The 27325-nt window shown below is 41.6% G+C and overlaps 1 protein-coding gene across 1 annotated transcript; it reads left to right on the top strand.

The window, feature by feature from the left end:
* Positions 1-24461, top strand: DR1 (down-regulator of transcription 1). Its single transcript, XM_002715855.5, has 3 exons — positions 1-220; positions 11603-11766; positions 22440-24461. Exons 1-3 carry the CDS (start codon positions 1-3, stop codon positions 22584-22586), a joined length of 531 nt encoding a protein of 176 aa, XP_002715901.1. The 3' UTR covers positions 22587-24461.
* Positions 24462-27325: the final 2864 nt, after the last annotated feature.

Raw genomic sequence — 27325 nt, 5'->3', positions numbered from 1 at the left:
ATGGCTTCCTCGTCTGGCAACGATGATGATCTCACGATCCCTCGAGCTGCTATCAATAAGATGATCAAAGAGACTCTGCCCAATGTCCGGGTGGCCAACGATGCCCGAGAGCTGGTGGTGAACTGCTGCACTGAATTCATTCACCTTATATCTTCTGAAGCCAACGAGATTTGCAACAAATCGGAAAAGAAGACCATCTCGCCGGAGCACGTCATCCAAGGTGAGTCGCTTGAATGGGATTTGGTTTCCGTGAGGGTCCGGCGCGGGGGAAGGGGGCGCTGTTTACGGTTCGTGGGACCGGTTCGTGCCCACGCCTTCGGATCTCTTCCCCGGTGAGTGCTGTTAATGAAAAAGCCACGGGCGCCTGGGAGCAGCTGGTGCCTTAAGAACATACCTGTGTAGCTAGCATTCTTGCCATACCTTCAGCCGGCGAGTACTTGTCGGGAGAACATTTAGGTCAGCGAACATCCCTACGAGGGAAAGTGTTGGTGGGGGTCTCCATCTGCAGCCGGGGAAGCCAGAGCAACCACGATTGGCAGCCCCAAGTGGGAGTTGGAGAAGAAAGACGAGTGGGAAAGGAGCCCAGTTCTTCTCCCTTGGAAAGTTAAAGTTCAGACAGAAACTTCAGGCATGAGCGGAGTCCCAGCACAACAATGTGGACGAGAAGATGCACTTTCTGATTACATGAATAGCAGAATTCTTTACGTGAATGTTTTTAAAAGAAAAGTTAATTGGTGTTGAACAAAGGGAGTGTATTTTCTCCTTTAAAAATGGTTTGCTTGTGGTAGGTTCATCAAGTTAGTAATGCACGCCTGTTCAGTTTTCTTTAAAAAAAAAAAAGGGCGAGTGTTCTTTCTTTTTTTGTTTGTTTTTGCTTTTATGTTGCTTGCTTTATTTTTTGGGGATAGATTTTAAAAACCTGGATTGAAAGATTATATAAGAGATTTTTTTTAAATGGAACATTTCCCCGTCCTTCCCTGCTTCCATTCCCATTTGGATGTAGCACTTAAGTTTTTATTGAATAGCACTTCTGAAAGTTTCAATAGTTCCTTTTCTCCAAACTTGGAAAGGATTTAGTCCGGTATTATGGAATTGGGAGACTGGATTTTGATGGTTTTAGCGAGGGGTGGTGTACTTACAAGTCACAGTGTTTTGGAAGGCACTTTCTATGACTTGTACATGTACTCTTAATGAAAAAGTTTGAGGTGAAAACTTGTTTTTTATAATACCTAATTAAAATCTAATGATTGATTTTGAAATCAGAAAAAAATCATGGTTAATTTTAATCATTTTGACAGACAGGCAGTTGTCTACAATTTCAATTTTAGAATTTAACTTTTTAAAAGGTGACTTTAATGAAGTACAGAACATTTCTGCTTTTATTGATCATATCCAATCTTTTATTGTCAATATTGATGAAAGGATTAAATGATTCATTGTTGATTCTTTGTGATATCCTGAAGGTAGTTCTAAAACTTTTTTTTTTCCTTCATTTTATTTGAAAGACAGAAAGACAGAGATCTTTCATCGATCTGCTGGTGGTTCACTCCCCAAATGCTCCCAGCAGACCAAGGCTGTGTCAGACCAAAGCCAACTCCATCTGGGCCTCCCACATGAGTGACAGAGCTGCGCTGTGGCACAACGGGTTAAGCCACCATCTGCAGTGCTGGCATCTCGTATGGGCTACGGTTGGAGTGTTGGCTGCTCCACCTCTGTTCCACCTCCCTGCCAATGGCCTCAGAAAAGCAGTGGAAGATGGCCCAAGTGCTTGGGCCCATGTACCCACGTGGGTGGACCCAGATGAAGCTCCTGGCTCCAGGCTTTGGCCTGGCCCAGCCCTGGCCATTGTGGCCATCTGGGGAGTGAATCTTCTTTTTTTCTTTTTCTAACCTTCAAATAAATAAATATATCTTTAAAAAAATACTGGAGCCATTACCTGATGCCTCCCAGGTGCATTAGTAGGAAGCTGGATCCAAAGCAGAGAAGTCAGGACTTGAACCAAGTACTCCTTTAGGTGATGTGGGTGTCGGAAGCGGGGACCCAACTGTTTTGCCAAATGCCTGCCCTTTCAGTACATAATGAGGAAAAAAATCCCTAGGAAAAAAATCATGTTCGATTTTTAAAGCTAATATTTTTTTTTCTACCTGGTTGGTGTGCTGAATACTACAGCAAGTAGAATGAAAGCCAAGGTGTCTATTTTTCCTCTTGTGTTTTTATTTTTACAGTTGTATGCGTGATTGCTGTCGTCAGTCTTTCACAAGAGTATTCAACACAGATAGCTATAATTTTCCTTTGCAACTCATAAAAAAGGAAAAGGATCTCTTGTAAATATTGCCTTTCTAATGAAAGTTGCAAAAGATTTCAACAGGATCTGGCTAAACATTTGTTTACACTACAGAAGTAGGGGTCATTCCAAAAATCTAATAACACATTACAGTCTGTCTTGGGAGAAAGTTTGTTGTTTTCTAGGATATATTTAGATTTCTGATTGACATGATGGAGTAAAAGTGCAGCTGTAGTGTGCTAAATAGTTCAACTTTGGAATATGTTAAATTCAATTTAATGTATGAGACAGAAAGTTACAGTGAAAGCATTTTCCTTGTGTAATAAGGATGATTTATTAATTTAAAAATTATTAGCTTTTATAGTTTTATACATTTATCTTTTTATTCCTTGTGGTATTACTATTGTTAAGTGGTAAGAATCTGAAATTTTGTCCCAATTGGTGGATAAATTTTGTATGATTATAAGCTCATTGCTTAATAATTTTAAAGTAGTTTTGTTTTGAGAGGTTAAAATTTTTGTTAAAGAAAGGCTCACGGTGTATATGTTTTGCATGTTTAAAGTATGGACTAACTCTGGAAAGCTAGGGAAATTATGGAACATACGGCTTTTTTATACTTCTGTTAGCATTGGTGATGTAGGAATATAAGATATATCCAAGTGGAATAAGAATTTAAAAAAAAGAATATACATTTAAAAGTGGAATAATTCTCACATGTTGTAGGTTGTTCTAGTAATAATTTAATGACTTAGACTTTGTGATCTGAGGCAGTTGTGTAAAATACAAGTTAATATTTACCAACAGTACATCTTTGAAATACTATGACTTAGTTGTAAAAAACTTTTTTTCTGTTTTGCTTATTTTGAGTTTAAGAAAGTAGATTTGGTGTTGGAGATTACAGTTACATGAGTAGAGGGGATTCTGAGCCATAAGTGGTGTTCATTTCATTCATTGTTTTTTTAATTTTTTGTGAACACGTATGTTCTGTTGTAGAAGGAATTAATAATGAGAATGAAAAACTGTTTTAAGTTCTACTCCAGAAATTCCGTGGCTTTAGGCAAATATCTTAATTAAATTTCCTTATTTATGTATGCAAATACAAAGTTGGTAGGAAAATGGATTTAAAGGGTTTATTTTGATACAAAAATTTGAAATCCATGCATATGGGGGGGGTCTTAAAAAGTTCATGAAAAGTGTATATTATGAAGAAAGGATGCATGGATTTCAAAATTTTTTGCATAAAATTCTATTCTCTCATAAAGTTTAAGTACCCTTTTATAAGTAGTAATTTATTTCAGGTATAGCTTGAAGTTATTGAGACTCGGGTTGAGAATCTTATGTGAAAAATGTTATAATAAATAATTTTTAAAGTGATACTGATTATAATCTTAAACTCCTGGTCTGTATGTTTAATCTTACATCATGATGCCATTTACAAAATCAAAGTATAAATAAGACTTTTTTTTAAGGATTTATTTATTTATTTGAAAGGCAGAGCTAGAGAGAGGCAGATAGAGAGAGAGAGAGAGAGAGAGAGAGAGAGAGATCTTCTATCCACTGGTTCACACTCCAAATGGCCACAGTGTCAGAGCTGAGCTGATCCGAAGCCAGGAGCTTATTCCTGGTCTCCCATGTGGGTACAGGACTTGAGCCATATATATATATATTTTTTTTTGGACAGGCAGAGTGGACAGTGAGAGAGAGAGACAGAGAGAAAGGTCTTCCTTTGCCGTTGGTTCACCCTCCAATGGCCGCCGCGGCCGGCGTGCTGCGGCCGGCGCACCGCGCTGATCCGATGGCAGGAACCAGGAGCCAGGTGCTTTTCCTGGTCTCCCATGGGGTGCAGGGCCCAAGCACCTGGGCCATCCTCCACTGCACTTCCCTGGCCACAGCAGAGGGCTGGCCTGGAAGAGGGGCAACCGGGACAGAATCCGGCGCCCCGACCGGGACTAGAACCCGGTGTGCCGGCGCTGCAAGGTGGAGGATTAGCCTAGTGAGCCACGGCGCCGGCCTTGAGCCATATTTTATTGCTTTCCCAGGCCATAGCAGAGAGCTGGATCAGAAGTGAAGCAGCCAGGACTTGAACCAGTGCTCATATGGGATGCCGGCATGGCAGCTGTGCCTTTACAACGCTGGCCCCAATAATACTATTTTTAAATGATACTATTTTCTTTTTCCTGCATTTTAATCTCTTGCTACACCCCCCCCCCCCCCATTTCTAAGAATAGTAATTGAAAGTAGTGAAAGTATGAAAAGGTGTCTGGGTAATTTTTTCTTTAGTCATTGAGCTACTCTAAGCTGTCTCGGTGAAGGACATTTATTTTATTCTAGTTCCTCTCACACTGATACTTCTGTAAAATACAACGAAAGTGGTCTCTAGAAGTGCAAAAATTTTAAGATAAAAACTTAGCTTTATATTATTAGATTCAGTAGACATGAAGTTACACTGTTGCGCTGCTGTGGAGGTTCCTGAATGCTTATTTTGAATTTCCTTAACTCATCACAGCCATTTTAAACAGTTTTAGTGTAATTCCATGGACCACACTTTGAGTAGATTTGCACTAAAACCTAAACCACAGTTTGTTTTGGCAAGTGAATGTGAAGTAGTTTTGAAGTCAGGATTTGAGCGATTCCAGAGAAGTTATTATGAAAATATTATGTTATATTTCCTAAATAGGCATTCATCCAGATAGTTTTTCCAAAGGCACACAGGCCATTTGGTCTGCACACATGATTTATCACATAATCAGGTACTTTTCAAGGTAGGATTTTATTTTATTTATGTATTTATTTATTTGACAGGCAGAGTGGACAGTGAGAGAGAGAGACAGAGAGAAAGGTCTTCCTTTTGCCGTTGGTTCACCCTCCAATGGCCGCCACTCTGCAGCCGGCGCACTGCGCTGATCCGAAGGCAGGAGCCAGGTGCTTCTCCTGGTCTCCCATGGGGTGCAGGGCCCAAGCACTTGGGCCATCCTCCACTGCCTTCCCAGGCCACAGCAGAGAGCTGGCCTGGAAGAGGGGCAACTGGGACAGAATCCGCGCCCTGGCCGGACTTAGAACCCGGTGTGCCGGCGCCGCTAGGTGGAGGATTAGCCTGTTGAGCCGCAGCACCAGGGAGATTTTATTTTATTTTCTTAAAATTGATATACCTTGTGTTTGTTTTCCTTTTGTACCCATCAGTTATTTACCAAATACTGTTAAGTAATGGCATTGTGCTAGATAGTGCTGAGGATGAAAAGATGAACGATACTGAGTTCCTACTCAGCATTAGTCTCAGTGTTGTCCCAGATTCCCTGAAGTAGAAATAGCCATGGTGGACATAGTACTTAGGAGTCTTCAGAAACCTGTGCTAGTCTGGTGAGCTAATACAGCACTTCAGCTTATTTCTTCTGAATGTATTTTAAGTGAAATGTATCACTCTTTCCTCTTCACAAAGAAAAAAACCCAGAAATTAGAGAATGCTGATTTATATATTCTACAAGATATTGTATTTCACATTTTTTAATGGAAAACCTGCTTAATGCATTTGAAGTATATGTGATTCACACAAATTCATGTTATAACAAATTTTCAGGAGTACAAAGGTTTTATCAAATAAGAAACCTGAAGATTATAGCTATTTGCAGGAAGTTTTTACCTTTATTTAAAAAGTTAGTGTGACTTGTTAATATGTCTTTGAAGTTGAAAAATATGCAAAATATTTTTTCTCCTGTAATATACACTATAGACCATTCTGGAAATAGTTCGTTTGTTTGTTTATTTATTTATTTATTTAGAGAGGCAGAGAAGAAGAGAAAGAGATCTTCCATTCGCTGGTTCACTCCCCAAATGGCCACAATGGCCAACCTGAGCTGGTCCGAAGCCAGGAGCCAGGAATTCATCTGGGTCTCTCTCATGGGTTCAGGGGCCCAAAGACTTGGACCATTTTCCACTGCTTCCCCACCCACATTAGCAGGGAGCTGGATTCGAAGTGGAGCAGCTAGGACTAGAACCACCACCTATATGGGATGCTGGCATTGCAGGTAGTGGCTTTATGCCACAGCACCGGCTCCTCTGGATGTAGCAGAGTGGACAGTGAGAGAGAGAGACAGAGAGAAAGGTCTTCCTTTGCCATTGGTTCACCCTCCAATAGCCGCCACGGCCGGCACACCGCGCTGATCCGATGGCAGGAGCCAGGTACTTATCCTGGTCTCCCATGGGGTGCAGGGCCCAAGCACTTGGGCCATCCTCCACTGCACTCCCTGGCCACAGCAGAGAGCTGGCCTGGAAGAGGGGCAACCGGGACAGAATCTGGCGCCCCGACTGGGACTAGAACCCGGTGTGCTGGCGCTGCAAGGCAGAGGATTAGCCCAGTGAGCCATGGTGCTGGCTGCTCCCCTTTCTTAAAAACCTTTGTTACCATCTGCCAGAAAAAGTACTACAGTAAACAGAGATTTATCATGTTTACAGTATGGATGGCCTCCTTTGAGATAGTATAGTGTTGGGTCCTCAATGACCTGTACAACTGTATTTGTTGGCCTTGCTTAGGAACCATTTCACAGTCCTTTAATATTTTCCTTTGTACAAAATGGGAATGATTACTAATGCATAGTAACAAATGATATATCAACCTGTTTAAAAAAGATAATTCATCCAGTTGTTTATCTATTTGCCTAAATATGTTTCAAATTGAGTTTAAGTCAGTGCAGTTTTTTTGAAATTAAATTTGTGGCTGTTCCTGTTAAACCATTTATTGAGAGTATAGTTATTTATATATAGCAGCTCTTCAAATAATATTAAATGTTAACTTTAGCCTTACTTTTAATTTTTTTTTTTTTTGACAGGCAGAGTTAGTGAGAGAGAGACAGAGAGAAAGGTCTTCCTTCTGTTGGTTCACCCCCCAAAATGGCCGCTACGGCCGGTGTTGCGCCAATCCGAAGCCAGGAGCCAGGTGCTTCCTCCTGGTCTCCTGTGCAGGTGCAAGGCCCAAGCACTTGGGCCATCCTCCACTGCCTTCCCAGGCCACAGCAGAGAGCTGGACTGGAAGAGGAGCAATCGGGACAGAACCGGTGCCCCAACTGGGACTAGAACCTGGGATACTGGAGCCTAGTGAGCCACGGCGCCAGCCGCAAATTCTTTGAAAGTATTCTGGGCCGGCGCCGTGGCTCAATAGGCTAATCCTCTGCCTGCGGCGCCGGCACACCGGGTTCTAGTCCCGGTTGCCCCTCTTCCAGGCCAGCTCTCTGCTGTGGCCTGGGAGTGCAGTGGAGGATGGCCCAAGTACTTGGGCCCTGCACCCCATGGGAGACCAGGAGAAGCACCTGGCTCCTGCCATCGGATCAGCGCGATGCGCCAGCCGCAGTGCGCCGGCTGTGGTGGCCATTGGAGGGTGAACCAACGGCAAAGGGAGACTTTCCTGTCTCTCTGTCTCTCTCTCACTGTCCACTCTGCCTGTCAAAAAAAAAAAAAAGTATTCTGAGCCTTAAATGTTTTCAGAGACGAGGTTTTTGTTTCTTACCCATGCTGTCCATGGTTGAAGGAAGATTTCTTAATGCCTAGCAATTCATGCCATTTTAAATTATTGTTTCTCCATTGTATTGATTGTTATCTTGTGAACTTGATATTTTATAAATATACTTGTTTAACTTGAATTTAAATGTGATAATATGTAGCTGTATATTTATTTCAGTCTTATAACAGTTATTAGATGCTCTTTTAGATTTAAGAGAAAAAATAAAGTTGAGTAATACATAGTTCAAGTTGTTTAAGTGATTCTTATGTGTTAACCATTGTGTTAAATGTTTCATATTAATTGTTGACAATCCTAAAGCTAATAACAATATAATAGTATTTGTTTTGTTTCTTCTGTGGGCTAGGATCTATGATTAATTTTTTTAAAGATTTATTTTGTTTATTTTAAATAGTTAACAGAGGTAGAGCCAGAGAGAGAAAGAGAGGTCTTCCATCCAGTGGTTTACTCCCTAGGTGACCACACCAGCCAGAGCTGAGCTGATCTGAAACTAGGAGCCAGGAACTTCTTCCGAGTCTCCCCCATGGATGCATGGGCCCAAGGACTTGGGCCATCTTGTACTGCTTTCCCAAGCCATACCAGAGAGCTGCATCGGAAGTGGAGCAGCCAGGAATTGAACCAGCACCCATATGGCATGCCAGCACTGCAGGTTGGGGCTTTAACCCACTACACCACAGCGCTGGCCCCTCTCTATTAATTTATTCTCACGCTAATCTGATCCAATGAGATTTTTTTGTTTTAAGATATATTTATTTATTTTGAAAGTCAGAGTTGGAGGGAGAGACAGAGAGATCTTCCATCCACTGGTTCATTCCCCAGATGGCCACAAGAGCCAGGGCTCTGGCCAGGCGAAAGCCAAATGCTCAGGTCTCCAGACCCACATTGGTATAGGGGCCCGAACACTTGGGCCATCTGCTGCTGCTTTTCCTAGGTGCATTAGTAGGTTGATCTGAAGTCAAACGGCCTAGATATGAACTGGCACCAATTTGGGATGCTGGCACTGCAGGCAGTGGCTTTACCTGCTATGCCTCAATGACAGTCTCTGCTATTCTTTTTAGAGGTAGGAAAACTGAGGTACAGAGCTGAAGGAACTTATCTAGCGTCAAAACAACTAGTATGAGACAGAGTTGAGTCAGTCCCTGGCAATTCGGCTGCAGGGCCTGTGTATTTTAACCATTCTTCTGATTGTAGGATTGTGAAATAGGTGCTGTTCTCATTTTATGTATGGAAAAACTGAAGCTTAGAGATATTAAGCAACATAAACAAGGTTATACAACTACTGTGTCAACCAAATTTCTGTTCTGAGTCTATCTGATTTCAAAAGGCGAAGATTACATCTATTTGGAGGAATCAGGCAAACTTATTTTGAAGATGAGATTTATTTGTGCTTTGAATGCATTACCATCAGTTCGAATGTGAGAATCTGGTTCCTGTTGGGAAACCTTGAGTGGTTAGATTTAGCAGAAGTATGCAGGGATTTAATGGCAGAAATAAAACTGGAAAGGGTAGATGGGGCTAGTTCCTGAAGGACCTTATGTAGATCTAATGAGATCAAACTTTAGAGTATGGTGGGAAATCATGAGCCATCTACTTGTTTTCTTTTAGTGTTGTTTTCAGCTAATATTACTGAAGTACTCTATTGTATTTTTTTTTTTTTTTTTTTTTTTGACAGGCAGAGTTAGACAGAGAGAGACAGAGAGAAAGGTCTTCCTTCCGTTGGTTCACTCCCCAAATGGCTGCTACTGCCAATCCAAAGCCAGAAGCCAGGTGCTTCCTCCTGGTCTCCCATGCGGGTGCAGGGCCCAAGCACTTGGGCCATCCTCCACTGCCTTCCCGGGCCACAGCAGAGAGCTGGCCTGGAAGAGGAGCAACTGGGACAGAATCCGGCACCCCGACCGGGACTAGAACCTGGGGTACCAGCGCCGCAGGCAGAGGATTAGCCTAGTGAGCCGCAGCTCCAGCCTACTATATTGTATTTTTAAAACAAGAAAAGAGTAAGCAAAAACTTTGCCTTCTAACGTTGACACTTTAAAAAAAAAAGTCCATTATTTCAAGTGAAAACATGTAAGCTGTCTAGTCTTCACTTTTTTTTTTTTAAACAGGCAGAGTGGACAGTGAGAGAGAGACAGAAAGGTCTTCCTTTGCCGTTGGTTCACCCTCCAATGGCCACTGCGGCTGGCGCACTGTGGCTGGCGCACCGCGGCTGGCGCACCGCGCTGATCCAGTAGCAGGAGCCAGGTGCTTCTCCTGGTCTCCCATGCGGGTGCAGGACCCAAGCACTTGGGCCATCCTCCACCGCACTCCCGGGCCACAGCAGAGAGCTGGCCTGGAAGAGGGGCAACCAGAACAGAATCCGGCGTCCCGACCGGGACTAGAACCCGGTGTGCCGGCGCCACAAGGCGGAGGATTAGCCTAGTGAGCCGTGGCGCCAGCTTCCTTCACTTATTTTTCTGTTACACTTCAAACTCTTCAAAGTCAAGGATTATGTAGTGGTCAGTTTGATGTACATATGAGAATAATACATTTCTGAGATTTTTTTTTTTTTTGCCAGGGTGGGGGTGGTGTGTTTTTGGGGAAGTAGGTTAACCTAATTAAAATGAAAATAATAGTTCCCTGCTTTTTTGGCATCAGATTATTTCTAAAGAAGGTTGGGGAAAACAGTTTAACATTTGAAATAAAGTTGCAAATTATTCAAAATGGATTAAAAAAAAAAACACAGCTTACATGGGAATGTGATTTTGTAAAGGAACATTTGGTGTTCTCCCTCAAGAGCAAATTCCTGAAGTTAGAATTGAGAGCATCTTTGCTGAAGGCATTGTAGTTCATCATAATTTTTCAAAGAACTGATGAGCTAAATTGATACACTGTGTTTTTCACCACCTGTATTTCATTATTGGCTCAGAATACAAAATACGATTTAGTCAACAAATAGATCACTATTAAATACTGTGAACCAGAAGGAAATCTTGTGTCCTGTTTGCTTAAAAAGATATTTATAGAGTGCATTATTTTTCTCAGAAAATTTTCTTTCTAAATGTAAAACAAAAAAAGGAAAGGGAAAGAATTTTTTATTTATGCCTCTATCCTCGTAGTCAATCTTTCAACCCAGTTTTTCAGCCACGTCGTTTGAAAATGTTTTTATAGTGCTTCCTGTTACATTTTATTTTCAAGGGAAACCTGTTGGCTAACTAAATGCTGAATTTCATGAGTTATTTCCACCAGTATTTCTTAAAGTTGGCAGTTTTAGTGTCTTTGCTAAAAATAGCTTTCTGTTATATTGGACAAAAGAAAAATTTATCTGTTCTTTCATCCTATTCTATTGAGACTTAATAGAGCATGTGTTACCAGCACACTCTCTCTAAGCCAAATGGCACAAAATATGTTACTAACATATTCCAAATATTTTCCTTTTTTGTATTCTTTGAGAAAGTGACTGATTTAATGATGTTTGACTTACTATGAGTATTATAGGAAAATATTTTTCTTACTAAAACCACATGCTTTTACATTGGACCTTTTATTTTCACAGGAAATGCTTTGATCTTTTAGAAATTAGGAAGAAAAAATTGGAAGTCTATGCCTTGAAATGTTCCTTATATTTTAACTGCTTTATAACCTAATATTAAGAAAGTTGATAAAATAGTTTGTGTTAGTTACCCAGACAATTGTGTACGACAATAAAATAGATATAATTACTACAAAACAACGAAAACATTCCTTTCCCTCAAAGAAAAACCCATAAAAACTTGATGTTATTTGGTGGAGAAAGAGCTATGTTTTATCATCCTTTCATATTTTCATTTCTCTAGCACTAGAAAGTTTGGGCTTTGGTTCTTACATCAGTGAAGTAAAAGAAGTCTTACAAGAATGCAAGACTGTAGCATTAAAAAGAAGAAAGGCCAGTTCTCGTTTGGAAAACCTTGGCATTCCTGAAGAGGAGTTATTGAGGCAACAACAAGAATTATTTGCAAAAGTAAGTAATGCATTTTAATATATGTGCTGCCGAAACAAGCACAGTAATGCGTTTTAAATTGTTTTCATCTGAATTCCGCCCTGTTTGCTAGCAGAAATAATACATGTTTCTGAAATCATTTCCTAAATTAACATACGTTCCCAGAGGATTCTGTTTCTCTGGCTAATTTTTTGATTATAGAATCTGATATGTAGAACTGGCTGGTTTGACTATGGTTTGTGTAAAAATGAATTATTTACAACAACCTGTTTTGTAAAGTGGAAACTTCACCAAATAAATATTGAGATTTTATTATGCTAGTTTTTTTCCTCATAGAATTTAAATGCATGTGAAGAGTACCTATATGTTCTTTAGATTTAAAATGATGAATGATGAGAAGATACTATATTACATTTTATGATCAAGGAAAATCTGATTAACATCTACTTGGTAATTAAGTCTTCAATGGGGCCAGTGCTGTGGTGTAGCAGGTTCTGCCGAGCAAGCATCCCATATGGGTACAGGTTCGAATTCCAGCCATTCCACTTCCAATCCAGCTCCCTGCTATTGTGCCTGGGAAAGCAGTGGAGGATGGCCCAAGTCATTGGGCCCCTGCACCCACGTGGGAGACCTGGAAGAAACTCCTGGCTCCTGGCTTCGGACTGGCCCAGCTCTAGCCATCGTGGGCATTTGGGGAGTGAACCAGCCAATGGGAAATCTCTCACTCTCTTTGCCTCTCCCTCTCTCTCTAACTCTGCCTTTCAAATAAAATAAAATAAATCTTTAAAAAATATTAGGTCTTCAATAAACCTTGAAAATGCTCTAATCCTTTTTTTTTTTTCAAAGATTTATTTATTTATTTGAAAGGCAGAATGACAGGGAGAAGCAAAGAAGAGAGATCTTCCATCTGCTGGTTCACTCCCCAAATGCCTGCAACAGCTAGGGCTGTACCAGGCTAAAGCCAGGAGCCTGGACCTCTATCTAGGTTTCCCACAGCTAGGAAGAATCCAAGTACTTGTGGCATTACCTGCTTCCTCCCAAACACATGAGTAGGAAGCTGGTTCTGAAACAAAGTAACCTGGACTTGAACCAGCACTCCAATACGATATTAGTGTGCCAGGTGGTGGGGCTTAAACTACTATGCCACACAACCCATGTACTCCAGTAAGGGTTGTGGGGATCCTGACCTATCTTAACTACCAGCAGAGATATGTGCCCCTAATGTTAAAAAATTTTAAAGATCTAGTATAACAGAGAGAGAGAGAAACTTTTCATCTTTCTTCCTTGTTAGAGTTCTAATGCCTGGTCTGAAAACATTAGCACCAAGTACTAATATTCTTTTATTTAACAAGCAAAAGGGGTTGGCACTGTAGCAAAGTGGGTTAAGATGCTGCCTGCAGTGCCCCTATCCTGTATGGGCACCAGTTCAAGACCTGGCTGCTCCTCTTGCGATCAGCTCCCTGCTAATGAACCTGGGAAAGCAGCAGAAGATGGCTCAAGTGCTTGGCCCCTGCACGCATGTGAGAGACACGGAAGAAGCTCCTGGTTTCTGATCAGCCCAGCTCTGGCCATTGCGGCCATTTGAGGAGTGAACCAGAAAATGGAAGACTCCTCTCCCTTTCTGTAACTCGCCTTTTAAGTGAATTAATCTTTTTTTTTTTATTTATTTTTATTTTTTGACAGGCAGAGTGAGCGGACAGTGAGAGAGAGAGAGAGAGACAGAGAGAAAGGTCTTCCTTTGCCGTTGGTTCACCCTCCAGTGGCCACCGCGGCCGGCGCATTGCGGCCGGTGCACTGCGCTGATCCGATGGCAGGACCCAGGTGCTTCTCCTGGTCTCCCATGGGGTGCAGGGCCCAAGCACTTGGGCCATCCTCCACTGCACTCCCGGGCCACAGCAGAGAGCTGGCCTGGAAGAGGGGCAACCGGGACAGAATCCGGCGTCCCGACCAGGACTAGAACCTGGTGTGCTGGCGCCGCAAGGCGGAGGATTAGCCTGGTGAGCCGCGGCCGTGAATTAATCTTAAAAGCAAACAAACAAACAAACAAAAACAAGCAAACAAACAAAAGCAAGAGAGCAGATGACAAGACTTGTTTTGTTTTTGTTTTAACTAAGTCTTGCCCTTGTTTGAAATTGTAAGGCAATTTTGGATTGAATAGAAGTGAGATTTTCCAGCAGGTACTGTAGTAATCATTAGTAATAGGAAGTATCATTTTAGATAAACTCTTACAGATTAGCTCTATAGCTGATCTTTCTGATCTGTAACAGCCAGTTTGGTTTGCATCAAAGAGCATTTGAGTCTTAAGTGTTATGAGGCACTAGCTATCAGGTACCCTTTAAACTAATAAAAATAAAAGGTTTCTAATGCTTACTGCATTCCAACCATGTGTTAATCACATTGCCAAGTAATTTGCCTGTATTATTTAATTAAATCCTCATGACAATCTGATGGGTGCTAAAGAGGAAATGCTTTTGAGGTAGTGATGAACACATGGAAACCGTATTATAATCCATATGAATATTAAGTAGAAAGTAGTGATGATTTTTCACAAAACACTGATGGTTATTAATTATTGATTCTCTGCTATTGCAGATCATCTACAGGGTACCAAATTAAATAACTGATGAAAGAGAGTCTTCTGCTAGATGCTTTATGTACCTTTCAGAGATTTTAATGAAATAATATAAAATTTATTCTTTCCAATTATATATCAATAAACAGAGTTGAAGAAATTTGGCATGAAACGTTCATTCATTCAATTCTTCTACAGATATTTACTGAAGTCCTCACTGTTTACCAGGCATTGTGCTGCAACAAAAAAGACACAGCTTAGTCTGCTGAGAAAGATTAACTCACATAGAACAGATTGAGTTTAGAAAGGAAGTATTGGAGTCTATATTTAAACTCATTTCTTCTACTCCCTGTACTCTTTGTACAGTATCATGCTAATGACCTAGTCACCAATTTCTGCTTAAATTTTTTTTTTTTTTTTTGAAAGAGTTACAGAGAGGTAGAGACAGAGAGAGGTTTTCCATATGATGGTTCACTCCCCCAGGTTGCTGCAACAGCCGGAGCTGTGCTGATCCGAAGCCAGGAGCCAGGAGCCTCCCCTGGGTCTCCCACATGGGTGCAAGGACCCAAGCACTTGAGCCATCTTCCACTGCTTTCCCAGGCTATAGCAGAGAGCTGGACCAGAAGAGGAGCAGCCGGGACTAGAACCGGTGCCCATATGGGATGCCAGCACTTCAGGCCAGGGCTTTAACCCACAGCGCCTCAGCACCAGCCCCTTTTTGCTTAAATTTATTAAAGAACTTTTGAACAAAATATGCTTTATCCTCTCTGGGTAAAAGGTAAATGAAAGAAACAGTTACGTGCTTGCCGTATCTGACTTCGCCTCTCTATCTCTATCATCTATTTTTTCTTCCTTCTCCGTCTTATCTTTTCTTCCTTGACTTGTGGGTAAAGGGCCCTAGTATTTCTTTGCTCTTGTGAGGAAGACCTGGAGAAAGGTAAAATTACAGCAGTTACTTAAACTTCTTCCACTAGAGCACCAAGTACTTATGTTCTAAATATGAAATAAATTGATAAGTAGGTGTATCCTTTTTTTTTTTTTTTTTAAGATTTATTTATTTGAAAGGCAGAGCCACAGATAGGCAGATACAGAGCGAACAAGAGAGGTCTTCCATCTGCTGGTTCACTCCCCAGATGGCCGCAACAGCTGGAACTGTGCTGATCGGATGCCAGGAGCCTCTTCTGGGTCTCCCACTCAGGTGCAGGAGCCCAAGCTCTTGGGCCATCTTCTGCTGGATCAGAAGTGGAGCAGCCAGGACTTGAGCAGGTACCCATATGGGATGCTGGCACTCTTAAGGCAGTGGCTTCACCCGCTGTGCCACAGCACCAGCCCCATAAGTGTATCTTTTGATCAGTTTCCTTTAGTTTTATTCTTACTTTTTTTAAGAATAATTTATTTTGGGGCCAGTGGCACAGTGGGTTAATATCCTGGCCTGAAACACTGGCATCCCCTAATGGGTGTCGGTTTGAGACCCGGCTGCTCCACTTCCCATCCAGCTCTCTGCTATGGACTGGGAAAGCAGTAGAAGATAGCCCAAGTCCTTGGGCCCCTGCACCCACATAGGAGACCCGGAGGAAGCTCCTGGCTCCTGGCTTCGGATTGGTGCAGCTCCAGCCATTCCGGTCACCTGAGGAGTGAACCATCGGATGGAAGACCTCTCTCTCTGCCTCTCCTTCTCTCTCTGCGTAACTCTGACTTTCAAATAAATGAATAAATCTTTTAAATAAATAAATCTTTTTATTTAAAAAAGATTTATTTATTTGAAAGGCAGAGTTAAAGAGAGGCAGAGAGAAAGAGGTCTTCCATCCATTGGTTCACTCCCCAAATAGCTGTAATGGCCGGAGCCAGGCCAGTCCGAAGCCAGGAGTCTGGAGCTTCTTCCAGGTGTCCCATGTGGGTGCAGGGGCCCAAAGACATGGGCCATCATCTGCTGCTTTCCCAGGCCATAGCAGAGAGCTGGATCTTAAGAAGAGCAACCAAGACACAAATCGATGCCCATATGGGATGCTGGCACTGCAGGCAGTAGCTTTACCCTCTATGCCACAGCACTGGCCCCAGTTTTTATTATAAGTGCAAACCAGTGACAGCCTCATTTGAAGCTAGCAGGAAATATTTGGAAGCGGGGAACCTTTAATACGTTGAGATTGGAGCTAACTGAAGTTTATAAATGAGTCATTTAGTATGTGGGAGTAAGAATCTTAAAAATATAATGAAAATCTCCAAAAGAAGCAAATTAGGAAGTATATGCCTATTTATCTTTCTTTCATAACTGCATTTTCAAAGAAAAATACTTGGATGATTTAGGTAGGAAGTTGGAAAGAAAAAAGAGTAAATGTCACTAAAATTTTCATTTGTAGAGATGGATACAAATAAAATATCAATCATCAGGCCGGTGCCACGGCTCACTATGCTAATCCTCCGCCTTGCGGCGCCGGCACACCGGGTTCTAGTCCCAGTCAGGGCGCCGGATTCTGTCCCGGTTGCCCCTCTTCCAGGGCAGCTTTCTGCTGTGGCCCAGGAGTGCAGTGGAGGATGGCCCAAGTGCTTGGGTCCTGCACCCCATGGGAGACCAGGAGAAGCACCTGGCTCCTGCCATCGGATCAGCGCGGTGCGCCGGCTGCAGCGCGCCAGCTGCTGCGGCCATTGGAGGGTGAACCAACGGCAAAGGAAGACCTTTCTCACTGTCCACTCTGCCTACCAAAAAAAAAAAAAAAAAAAAAAAACAAAAAAAAAAAACCAGCAATGATTTTTAAAGCTATAGAAATGTTTTTATGGTCAGAGGAAAAGTGTGAGAGCTGATATGGTACCTAAAAGTCAGTTAAATTTTAAATGTAATCTGTACCTGGTTTTTTAGACCATTGAATAAAAAACAGGTCAAATACAAGTATTATAGAAATTTAAATTATTTCCTGTGTCACAAAATTATACCTATCTGTAGTTATTTAGTTCGCAGAGTAGGAATTCTTTAATTGTTTTTATTTTTATTTGAAAGCAAGAGGGACAGAGACAGAGATCTCCCATTTACTGGTTCAGTCCCCAAATGCCATCAACCCCCAAGGCTGGGCCAGACTGAAACCAAGAGCCTGGAAAGCAGTCTGGGGCTCCTCTATGCGTGGTAGTTGCAACCCAGTTGCTTGAGCCATCACCATCCTCTACCAAGGTGTGTGTTAACAGGGAGCCGGAATCAGAAGCAGAGCTGAGACTAGAACCCAGGCACTGTGATAAGGGAGGATGCAAGCATCCCAAGCTGCTTTTAAAAAAATTTGTGCTAAATGCCTACCCCAGTAGGAATTCTTAGGTTGATTAAATTCCCAAAGTTGGTTTGCCCTGTGATTTTTTTTTTTTTTAAGATTTATTTTACTTATTTTTAAAAGGCAGATTGACAAAGAATGACAGTGTTTTTTCTCCCATTGGTTCACTTCTCAAACGGCTGTGATATTTGGGGCTGGGCTGGGCCAGGCCAGGCTGAGGCCAGGAGCCAGGAGCTCATCTGGGTCTCCATGTGGGTGCAGGGGCTCAAATACTTGGGCCATCTTCTGATACTTTCACAAGCTCATTAACAGGGATTCAGAGTGGAGTAGCTGAGACTGTAACGGCTCTTTGATATGATGCTAGTGTCAAAGGTGGTAGTTTAACCTGCTGTGTCACAATGCCAGACTTCCAGTGTTTTTTTCTAATAACTGCAATATTCTTCCTCTTTTCCTTTAATCGTATATGAGTCTTTGCCCTCCCCACCAGCCTCCCCATCTTTTGCTCTAATGATTCATGTTATTTTCTTTCTAAAATGTATGCCACTTACTCCTTACAGTCTGACTTCTGTCCTACCAGGGACATCTGATCACCTGATTTAGTGACTTTTTTCTCTAATTGTAATTGTCACTCTTTTTTTTTTTTTTTTTTGGACAGGCAGAGTGGATAGTGAGAGAGACCGAGAGAAAGGTCTTCCTTTTTGCCGTTGGTTCACCCTCCAATGGCCGCAGCAGCTGGCGCGCTGCGGCCAGCGCACCACACTGATCCGAAGGCAGGAGCCAGGTGCTTCTCCTGGTCTCCCATGCGGGTGCAGAGCCCAAGGACTTGGGCCATCCTCCACTGCACTCCCGGGCCACAGCAGAGAGTTGGCCTGGAAGAGGGGAAACCGGGACAGAATCCGGCGCCCCGACCGGACTTAGAACCCAGTGTGCCGGCACCGCTAGGTGGAGGATTAGCCTATTGAGCCACGGCGCCAGCCTAATTGTCACTCTTGAGTTTAATAACATTTGACATAGACCTCCTCCTATTTTAGTTTCTGATACTGTGGTTGCTTTGATAGCTTTTTGTAGAGTAATAACATTTATTTTTCTACTTCACTACCATCACCTATACCCATACTACTTACTAACTGACCCCTACCCTTCATGATGAACAAATTGTTAAGTCAAAATTGAATTAACATCTGAGTCTTACTGTATAATACAGATATATTATAAATAGTGCTACAAATTTACAAAGATGAAGCATGTATCATTCTTAAGAAACTTAGTATCTTATAGGAGAAGTATTAAATATATATATATAAATATACTAACAACTGTACTATTGGGCTGAATACTTTGATGAGGAGTATGCCAGTTACTAAGCAATTATAACCCAAAACACCCTTCTGTACTGTGCTTTGTGATCACCCTGGTAGATAGTCTCATCTTGTCCACAGTGGATATGTTCTGAGAACCCTCAATGGATGCCTCAACTCACGGATAGTACTCAATGCTGTGTAAGAGTATAAGCCCTGTGGTTCCATAACTGAGATAGCTACTAAGTGATTCATAGGTGGGTAGCAAGTACAGCATGAATACCCTGGACAAAGGGTATTAGGATTAGTACTAACAGAATTAGATGTTATCGCTCCCCCTCTTCACGGAGGAACGACACTAGACCCTGTGCTGTTCTTTTGTCTGCTCGGCCCTTCCCAGGTTTGCTGCTGGTTCTTCCCGGGTTGGCTGCCGATCCTTCCACCTCCGTGGAAGGGCGGCTCCCCCTGCCACTTTCCCCACTTCTGCAGGGGAGCGGCACACCGCCGGCCGGCTCTCTCAGGGGCTGCTCAGATGTACCTCAGGTGTTCCTTCAGATAGATGTTCCCCTTAGATGTTCCTGGTGCATGTTGTCTCTCTCCTCCTTTATAGTCCTCTTCCACCAATCCCAACTCTGCTACCCACACGCTGAGTACGCTGCTCTCCTCCAATCAGGAGCAGGATCAGCTCCTGCAGGTCATCACTCAAGTTGGCGAGAGGCAGCTGCGTAGAAGTTGTTTACTCCCTTCTCAGCGCCATATTGTGGGAGAGCAGATGCATAGAATAAGTCTTAATTCCAGTAACTTAGTCTAGTCCGAGTTGCTCCCCACAGATGTCTTGAGATTTCTTTGCCTCCCTCCATCTTTTTCTTCTTTTCACTCCATTTGAAAGAGAGACAGAGAGATCGTCCATCTGCTGGTTCTCTCCCCAAATGCCTGCAACAGCTAGGGCTAGTTCAAACTGAAGCCAGGAGCCCAGAACTCATTCTGGGTCTCCCAAGTGGGTGGCAAGGACTCAAGAACTTGGGTCATCGCCTGTTGCCTCCCAGAGTGTGCATTAGCTGGAAGCTGGATCAGAAGTGGAGGAGCTGGGATTTGAACCAGGTACTCTAAGATAGAATTCAGGTGTCTTGAATTCTATACCAAATGCCTGCTCCGGGCATGGGATTTCATCATGCTACTCAGAATAACATGCAATTTAAACTCACAGATTTTTTTTATTGCTGGAAGTTTCCACTTAATATTTTCAGACTGTGTTTGATCCTATGGTTGACTACAGGTGATTGAAACCCGAAAAGTGAAACCATGGAAGGGATGGAATGGCTGTTATACTCTGCAAACCACATTTGCTTTGCCAGCTGACTCTGTATTAGATTCTGTCCCTCTAGGGGTCTCAAGAAGGAAAATGCAAGGATGAAGGATGAAGGGGTTTGTTGGTTTTATTTCCTCCTGGTTTTCAGTTCCTTTGAGCAGTCCAACATTTCTGCATTCACTCTGGCTGCCTCAGTTTTTCCTGTAGCTGGAACTGAATCCAGTTTGTATTTTCTCTAATATTTAGAAGCCAGCTTGATCCCAACCCTTGTAGTCTTTCTCCAAACTCAGATATTATAGCTGGTTCATATGACCCTTTTTCAGAGGTCTGAGTTTCCATTTCATGGAATGGTTCCTCTAAACTTCTATATTTTTGAAACTCTAGTGTCTTTCCTTGTTCCTTCTGTTTTGGGATTGGTGGCTGCTCGCTATAGTTATTTCCTACATAATATCTTACTGTTTACTTCTTATGTTTTCAGTTGCCTGGTACCAACTTTGTACTGCTAACAGTCTTTTATTAAATTGTTTGTATTCTCTTAACTAGTATGACTTTGATCTCCTGATTACACCTTGACTGATTCTAGGAAGATAAAACAGTATTTCAATTTGACTTGAAGGAAGGGTTAAAATTTCAGGAGGTGAAGTCAGGAAATTTCAAATAGAGTGTGACTATGAGCAGAAGTAAAGGTAGTAAAGATGGAAAAGCATGGTATTGGGGCCAGTGCTGTGGCATAGTGGATAAAGCTGCCGCCTGCAGTGCCGGCATCCCATGTGGGTGCCAATTCGAGACCCAGCTGCTCCACTTCCAATCTGGCCCTCTGCTATGGCCTAGGAAAGCAGTAGAAGATGGCCCAAGTCCTTGGGTCGCTGTATTCGTGTCGGGGACCTGGAAAAAGCTCTGGCTCCTGGCTCCAAATCAGCTCAGCTCCAGCCATTGTGTCCATTTGAAGAGTGAACTAGCAGACCTCTCTCTCTCTCTCTTTCTCTCTCTCTCTCTCTCTCTCTCTCTCTCTCTGCCTTTGCCTCTACCTCTTTGTAACTCTGCCTTTCAAATAAATAAATTTTTAAAAAAGTATGGTGTATTTTTGGGAAACATTTTATGTTTTAAGTTTGTTTTTGAAGCACAGGTGTGGGGAATTGTGATCGAAACTTAGACAGGAATGACAGGGGTGCCAACACTTGGCTCAGCAAGTTAAAGCCACAGCCTGCAGCATCAGCATCCCATATAGGTGCCAGTTTAGGTCCTGGCTGTTCCACTTCTCATCGAGCTCCCTGCAAATGTGCCTGGATAAGCAGCAGAGGATGGCCCAAGTGCTTGGGCTTCTGCACCCATGTGGGAGACCTGGAAGAAACTCCTGGCTTCGACCTGGCTCAGCCCTGGTCATTGCAGCCATTTAGGAATGAACCAGTGGAAAGAACTCTCTCTCATTCTGCCTCTCAAATAAATAAATAAATAAGTCTTTAAAAAACCAAAAGGAATAACAGGGTAGCTATTGTGTTTTTGTATTAGTACTTTCCCCCTAAGGTTTAAAACCACTACAGTAGAGAACTTTAGGTTAAAAAATGTCTATATAAAAATTGTATTTTGAAGGGATAGAAAGTAAAATGAAGAGAGAAATATAGTAAAGGAGCAAAAAGGAGACCATTGTGATTTTTCTGTCAACTACTTCAACTTTTAAATTGAACAAAAGGTCATGAAAAGGAACCACTTAAAGAGAACCAAGTTTGGGAAACTACTTAGACCCATGCGTTTGGTAGAAAAGCAATCTTCAGGGGCTAGTGTTGTGACCTAGTAGTAAAGTTGCCGCCTGTGATGTCAGCATCGTATATGGGCACTGGTTCCTGTCCTGGCTGTTCTACTTCCAGTCCAGCTCCCTGCTGATGGCCTGGGGAAAGCATTGGAAGATAGCCCAAGTGTTTGGGCCCCTGCCACCCACATGGGGAGACCTGGATGAGGCTCCTGGCTTTGGTCTGGTCCAGCCCTGGCCATTGCAGCTGTTTGGGAGTAAGCCAGAAGATGGAGGATCTCTTTCTCTCTGACTCTCATTCTCTTTATGTAACTCTGACTTTCAAGTAAATAAATAAATCTTTTTTTCTAAGCAATCTTTTCTTATCGAGTTCATGTTTTCCATTTGTATGATAATTATATAGTAACATGAAATTATTGAATTTGAAAGTGACTTGTTATTGGCTTAATTTACATTTAACCAAAATGTGTATTGAAATTTTTTAAAAATTATTTGCTTTTGTGTTTTTGGTGTTCAGGCTAGACAGCAACAAGCAGAATTGGCCCAACAGGAATGGCTTCAAATGCAGCAGGCTGCCCAACAAGCCCAGCTTGCTGCTGCCTCAGCCAGTGCGTCCAATCAGGCAGGATCTTCTCAGGATGAAGAAGACGATGATGATATCTGAAATTCAGCAGCTGAGTTTCTATTTCCTCTATAAATGTTTTTCCATGCACAACAAAACAGTGAAAGAAATGCTTATCTGTAATTTTGTATGCATCTTGGTGGACTTACCATTGGTATCCTAGAGATGTCTGCTGTTAAATCTCATCTATTGTGTGCTATATATGTAAAAACTGTCTCTTTGAACTATTGAAAATTTAAGGTTCAGTATAATATCAATTTTGAATTTTTAATGGTGTTTATGAAATTTTAGATAGCAGTGAATCCTTTATTTGATCAATAAACAGTGTTACAGAAAACCTCGAGTTTATAATAATACAGTGAAATTTATACAGAAGCTCTTAATCTACATTTGTGTTTCCTTTGCCCTTTTAACTAAACTAAAAATTCGGAATTTTAAATTATTGGGAGGGGTACTGTGTGAGGCAGTAGACATTGGATCAGGTTGGTAAAAAAATAGTTCAGTTCTATAGTATCTGAATTTTTTGTCTTTTAAAATGAGTAAATATATATGCTCAGATAAATATACTTGTTGAGAAAAACTTCAAAATAAGACATTCAAAAATGAGGAAGAAGTATGTTTAATACTGGTTGTATAAATTTGGTGTGGGTTATGTTTTTGATTTTGTTTCATTTTGTGTAAAGATAAAAGCTATAGTTTTAATATGGCATAATTCATCTTGAGCTACACTATTACATTTCAAAGACTGCCCAGTTTTGAGGACTGTCATGATTCTTACTGTTTCACTCCAGTTCAATAATTGTTAATAGTATTACTTGCATATAGTCCTTCCATGTTTATATTATTCAAAATATATAGGTGGGACTTGTGAAACAATTGCTTGTGTTCTGAGGTTTAACTGAGGTTCGTTAATAGTCAAAGCTTTGCTAGGGGAAAGAAATGAAAGTTAAGGAGCATGCTTGTTATGAAAGAGGGTTTTGTTTTTTAATTTAACTTATAGTTTACTTATTGTTTGTTTTTAGCATTATATTTGCATTTTCTTGACTAGATGGCCTAGAGAGTCCAATGCTACCTTTTGAAATGGCATCATCGTCCCCTTCATCATAATTGAGTGATAGCTTTAAGATTGGTTTTGTTTAAGAAAGCGTGTCATAACTGATCAGCCCTATGTGAAACATAGTTTCAACCTGCTCGTAAAAAGGGAGAAGCTTTAATTTGATTCCAATAAAGTGTGGTAGTGATTATTATAGGAATCCAGTGTGTTGAAGAAATGGCATATTTGTATTTTGGAACCAGAAAGGAAAAGCCACTTAAGGTAGTATGAAGTAATTAAATTTCTGTCAATTGCCAAATCATTTAAATTTCTATATTACCAAGCCCAAAAATAGATTGTGGCTGCCAGGATTCCAATTTTAATTGGAAGGTATATAAGTAAAGTATTAAATTTCTTAATGATCATATTTTCATGGTTTTAGATAAAGGAAAATCTTGTACATTTACTAAGGACACTTTCCTGTATAACAAAAAGGTTAATTTTGCTGAATGTTTTAAGTTGAAGTTACTTCATGGATGTCATATGCATGAAGTGCATTTGGATGAGGTAGGAGGAATTGTTTTTTAAAAAGTTTAAGTACCAAAGGTAGTCTAGTCTAGAGAAATAATAAGTTAATAAGTGTTGGCTTTTCTAATTTGTACTGTAACATCCTTATACTTTCTATTTTAAGTATATCTTTCTCAAGTAAACTTAGATATTTTTCCATACCTTTTTTCTTTCTGATGCAGAATTCAGGTTAATTATATTTTACTGCATCTGATAATGTATTATATGTTTGAAGCCTAGTGACTTTTCGTTTTGACATTCTTGTGATTTCATATGCTGTATTCTTCAAGCAATAAAATTCTGGTGTGTTTTATAAATTGTTTTTATATTTAATGATCTATAGGGAGATTTCTATTCCCATTTTTGCTAGTGTCAAGAATGTTAGGCCCAAAAGATATCATTTGGTGTGTGGTACCTGCCTTTCTCTTGTATTTACTGCTATTTTAGAAAATGTGGTTTTACTTGTAATATAAAAATCCTGGGATCAAGGTATAAAAAAGCTAATTATGCATTGATTTACTTTTAGCTTATTTTTTTAACATTTAAAAGTCACTAGGGGCCAGCGCTGTGGCGTAGCGGGTAAAGCCACCACCTGCAATGCCAGCTTCCTATATGGGCGCTGGTTCGAGACCCGGCTGCTCCACTTCCAGTCCAGCTCTCTGCTATGGCCTGGGAAAGCAGTGGAAGATGGCCCAGAGTCCTTGGGCCCCTGCACCTGCATGGGAAGACCCGGAGGAAGCTCCTGGCTCCTGGCTCCTGGCTTCGGATCAGCGCAGCAACCAGCTGTTGCAGCCAATTGGGGAGTGAACCAGAAGATGGATAACTCTCTGTATAACTCAGACTTTAAATAAATAAATAAATCTTTAAAAACAAAGTTAACTATATGCCACTTGTTAAAATTTTTTAAATCTTTTGGAGAAAGAAGCAAAACCTTTAAAGTACTTGAGTAATAAAGATATTGTTTAGTAAATATTTTCCCCATCCCCTTGAATATATATCCATCTTTTTTAGCAGATTACCAGACTGGCAAGTTTGAGAAGAAACCAATTAAAAATTGCATATACTATACACATAGAAGATTGTAACTAAGAGTTTGCACAAATTAAACATATCTATACCACCAGCCTTCAGATTGACACACAGAGAATATGAGCACCCCAGTGTCCTCCTAAAAATATTTATTTGTTGAAGAGGCAGGAAGAAAGAACATGCTTCCATCCACCGGTTCATTCCCTACATGCCCACAAAGGCTGGGGCTGGGGCATGGCTGAAGCCAGGGAGCCAGGAACCCATTATATGAGCCATCACCACTGTCTCCCAGATTCTGCATTAGAAAGCTGGAGTTAGGAGCTGGAGCTGGCAATTGAACCTAGGTGCTCTGTTGCAGGATGCATGCATCTTAGGCTTATCCTCCTTTTCCCTTAATATTCCTCTCCAGAAGTAAATCTTCCCCTGCCCCCCCCCCCCTTTTTTTAAAGATTGATGTATTTGAAAGCCACAGTAACAGAAAGGGAGAGACAGGGAGAGGAAAAGATTTTCTGTCCACTGGTTCACTCCCCAAATGGCTGCAATAGATAGGTCTGGGCCAGGCCAAAGCCAGGAGCATAGAACTCTTATCAGGGTCTCTAATATGGGCAGCAAGGGCCCACGTTCTTGGGCCATCATCTGCTGACTTAGCAGGGAGCTGGATCAGAAGCAAATCAGCCAGTGAGCCCCCTGCATCACAATACCAGCCCCTATTATCTTGACTTCTAAAACCATAAATTTGTTTTGCCTGTTTTCTATTTCATTTAAATTCAATCATGTAACAAAATTACTACAAATTTAGTGACTTAAGACAACACAGATTATTTTCTCGTAATCCTAGAGATCAGAAGTCAAAAATCAATTTCCTAGGGGCGGCATTGTGGTATAGCAGGTTAAGCCTCTGCCTGCGATGCTGGCATCCCTTGTGGGCATCGGTTCAAGACCTGGCTGTTCCACTTCTGATCTAGATCCCTGCTAATGCACCTGGGAAAGCAGCAGAAGATGGCCCAAGTCTTTGGGCCCCTATACCCATTCCTGGCCCAGCTCTGGCTATTGCAGCCATTTGGGGAGTGAACCAGTAGATGGAAGATCTCTCTCTCTCTCTCTCTCTCCCCTCTCTAATTCTGCCTTTCAAATAAATAAATCTTTTTTTAAAAAAATCAGTTTGCTTAGGCTAAAACCAAGGTATCAGGAGAATTGGTTCCTTCTTGAGGTTGTGAGGGGAGAATCTGTTCTCTTGCTCTTTTCAACTTCTAGTGACTGCCTGTATTCCTGGGTTTATTCCTGATAGTTTACTCCCCAAATGCCTACAGCCAGTACTGAGCTAGGTGGAAGCCAGGAGCTCTAAACCTCATCTGAGTCTCCCACAAGGGTTGCAGGGACCCCAGTATTTGGAACATCACCTGCTGTCTCCCACAGTGCACATTAGCAGGAAGTTGTGCTATGGAACAGAGAGAGGGCTGGAACCCAGATACTGATAGGGAATACAGATATCCTAAGCAGCATTTTAACCACTGCACCGAGTACCTGCTCCCATACCGTTTTAATATATACCATAACAGTGAGTTACCCTAATGGCCTAGTGTCTTGGAATGTTCAAAATTTCTCAAAATACCTAAAATAGACCTAATTTTACTTTAAAAAAAAAGATTTACTTATTTGAAAGAGTTTCAGAGAGAGTTTCAGAGATTTACTTATTTGAAAGAGTTTAGATGGCCATCCTTCATCTGATGATTCACTCCCCCAGATGGCCGTGACAGAGCCAGGAGCTGCTTCCAGGTCTGTCACATGGGTAGCAGGGGCCCAAGCAGTTGGGCCTTCTGCTGCTTTTCCCAGGCCACTAGGGAACAGGATCAGAAGTGGAGCACCTGGAACACTAACCAACACCCACGTGGGATGCTGGCATTGCAGGCAGCAGTTTTACCTGCTATGCCACAACACTGACTCTCCATTTTGCTTCTGTAGCAGGTCTGGTATTAATATATGGAATAAAGTAAAATTTGGTAGGCAGACCAGTATTATACACTCACTAGGTTATTGATCCTGAGGAAAAAAATGACAAGTTTTAGGTAATCATAAATAGTATCTTGGGGTGAGTCTACTGCTCTGCTTTTGATCTGGCTCCCTGCTAATGCACCTGGGAAAGTAGCAGATG

The sequence above is a fragment of the Oryctolagus cuniculus genome, chromosome 7 (assembly GCF_964237555.1).
Source record: "Oryctolagus cuniculus chromosome 7, mOryCun1.1, whole genome shotgun sequence".
NCBI classification, from domain to species: domain Eukaryota; kingdom Metazoa; phylum Chordata; class Mammalia; order Lagomorpha; family Leporidae; genus Oryctolagus; species Oryctolagus cuniculus.
The sequence above is the reverse complement of the archived record's forward strand: the minus strand, read 5'-3'. Positions and strand labels throughout refer to the sequence as shown.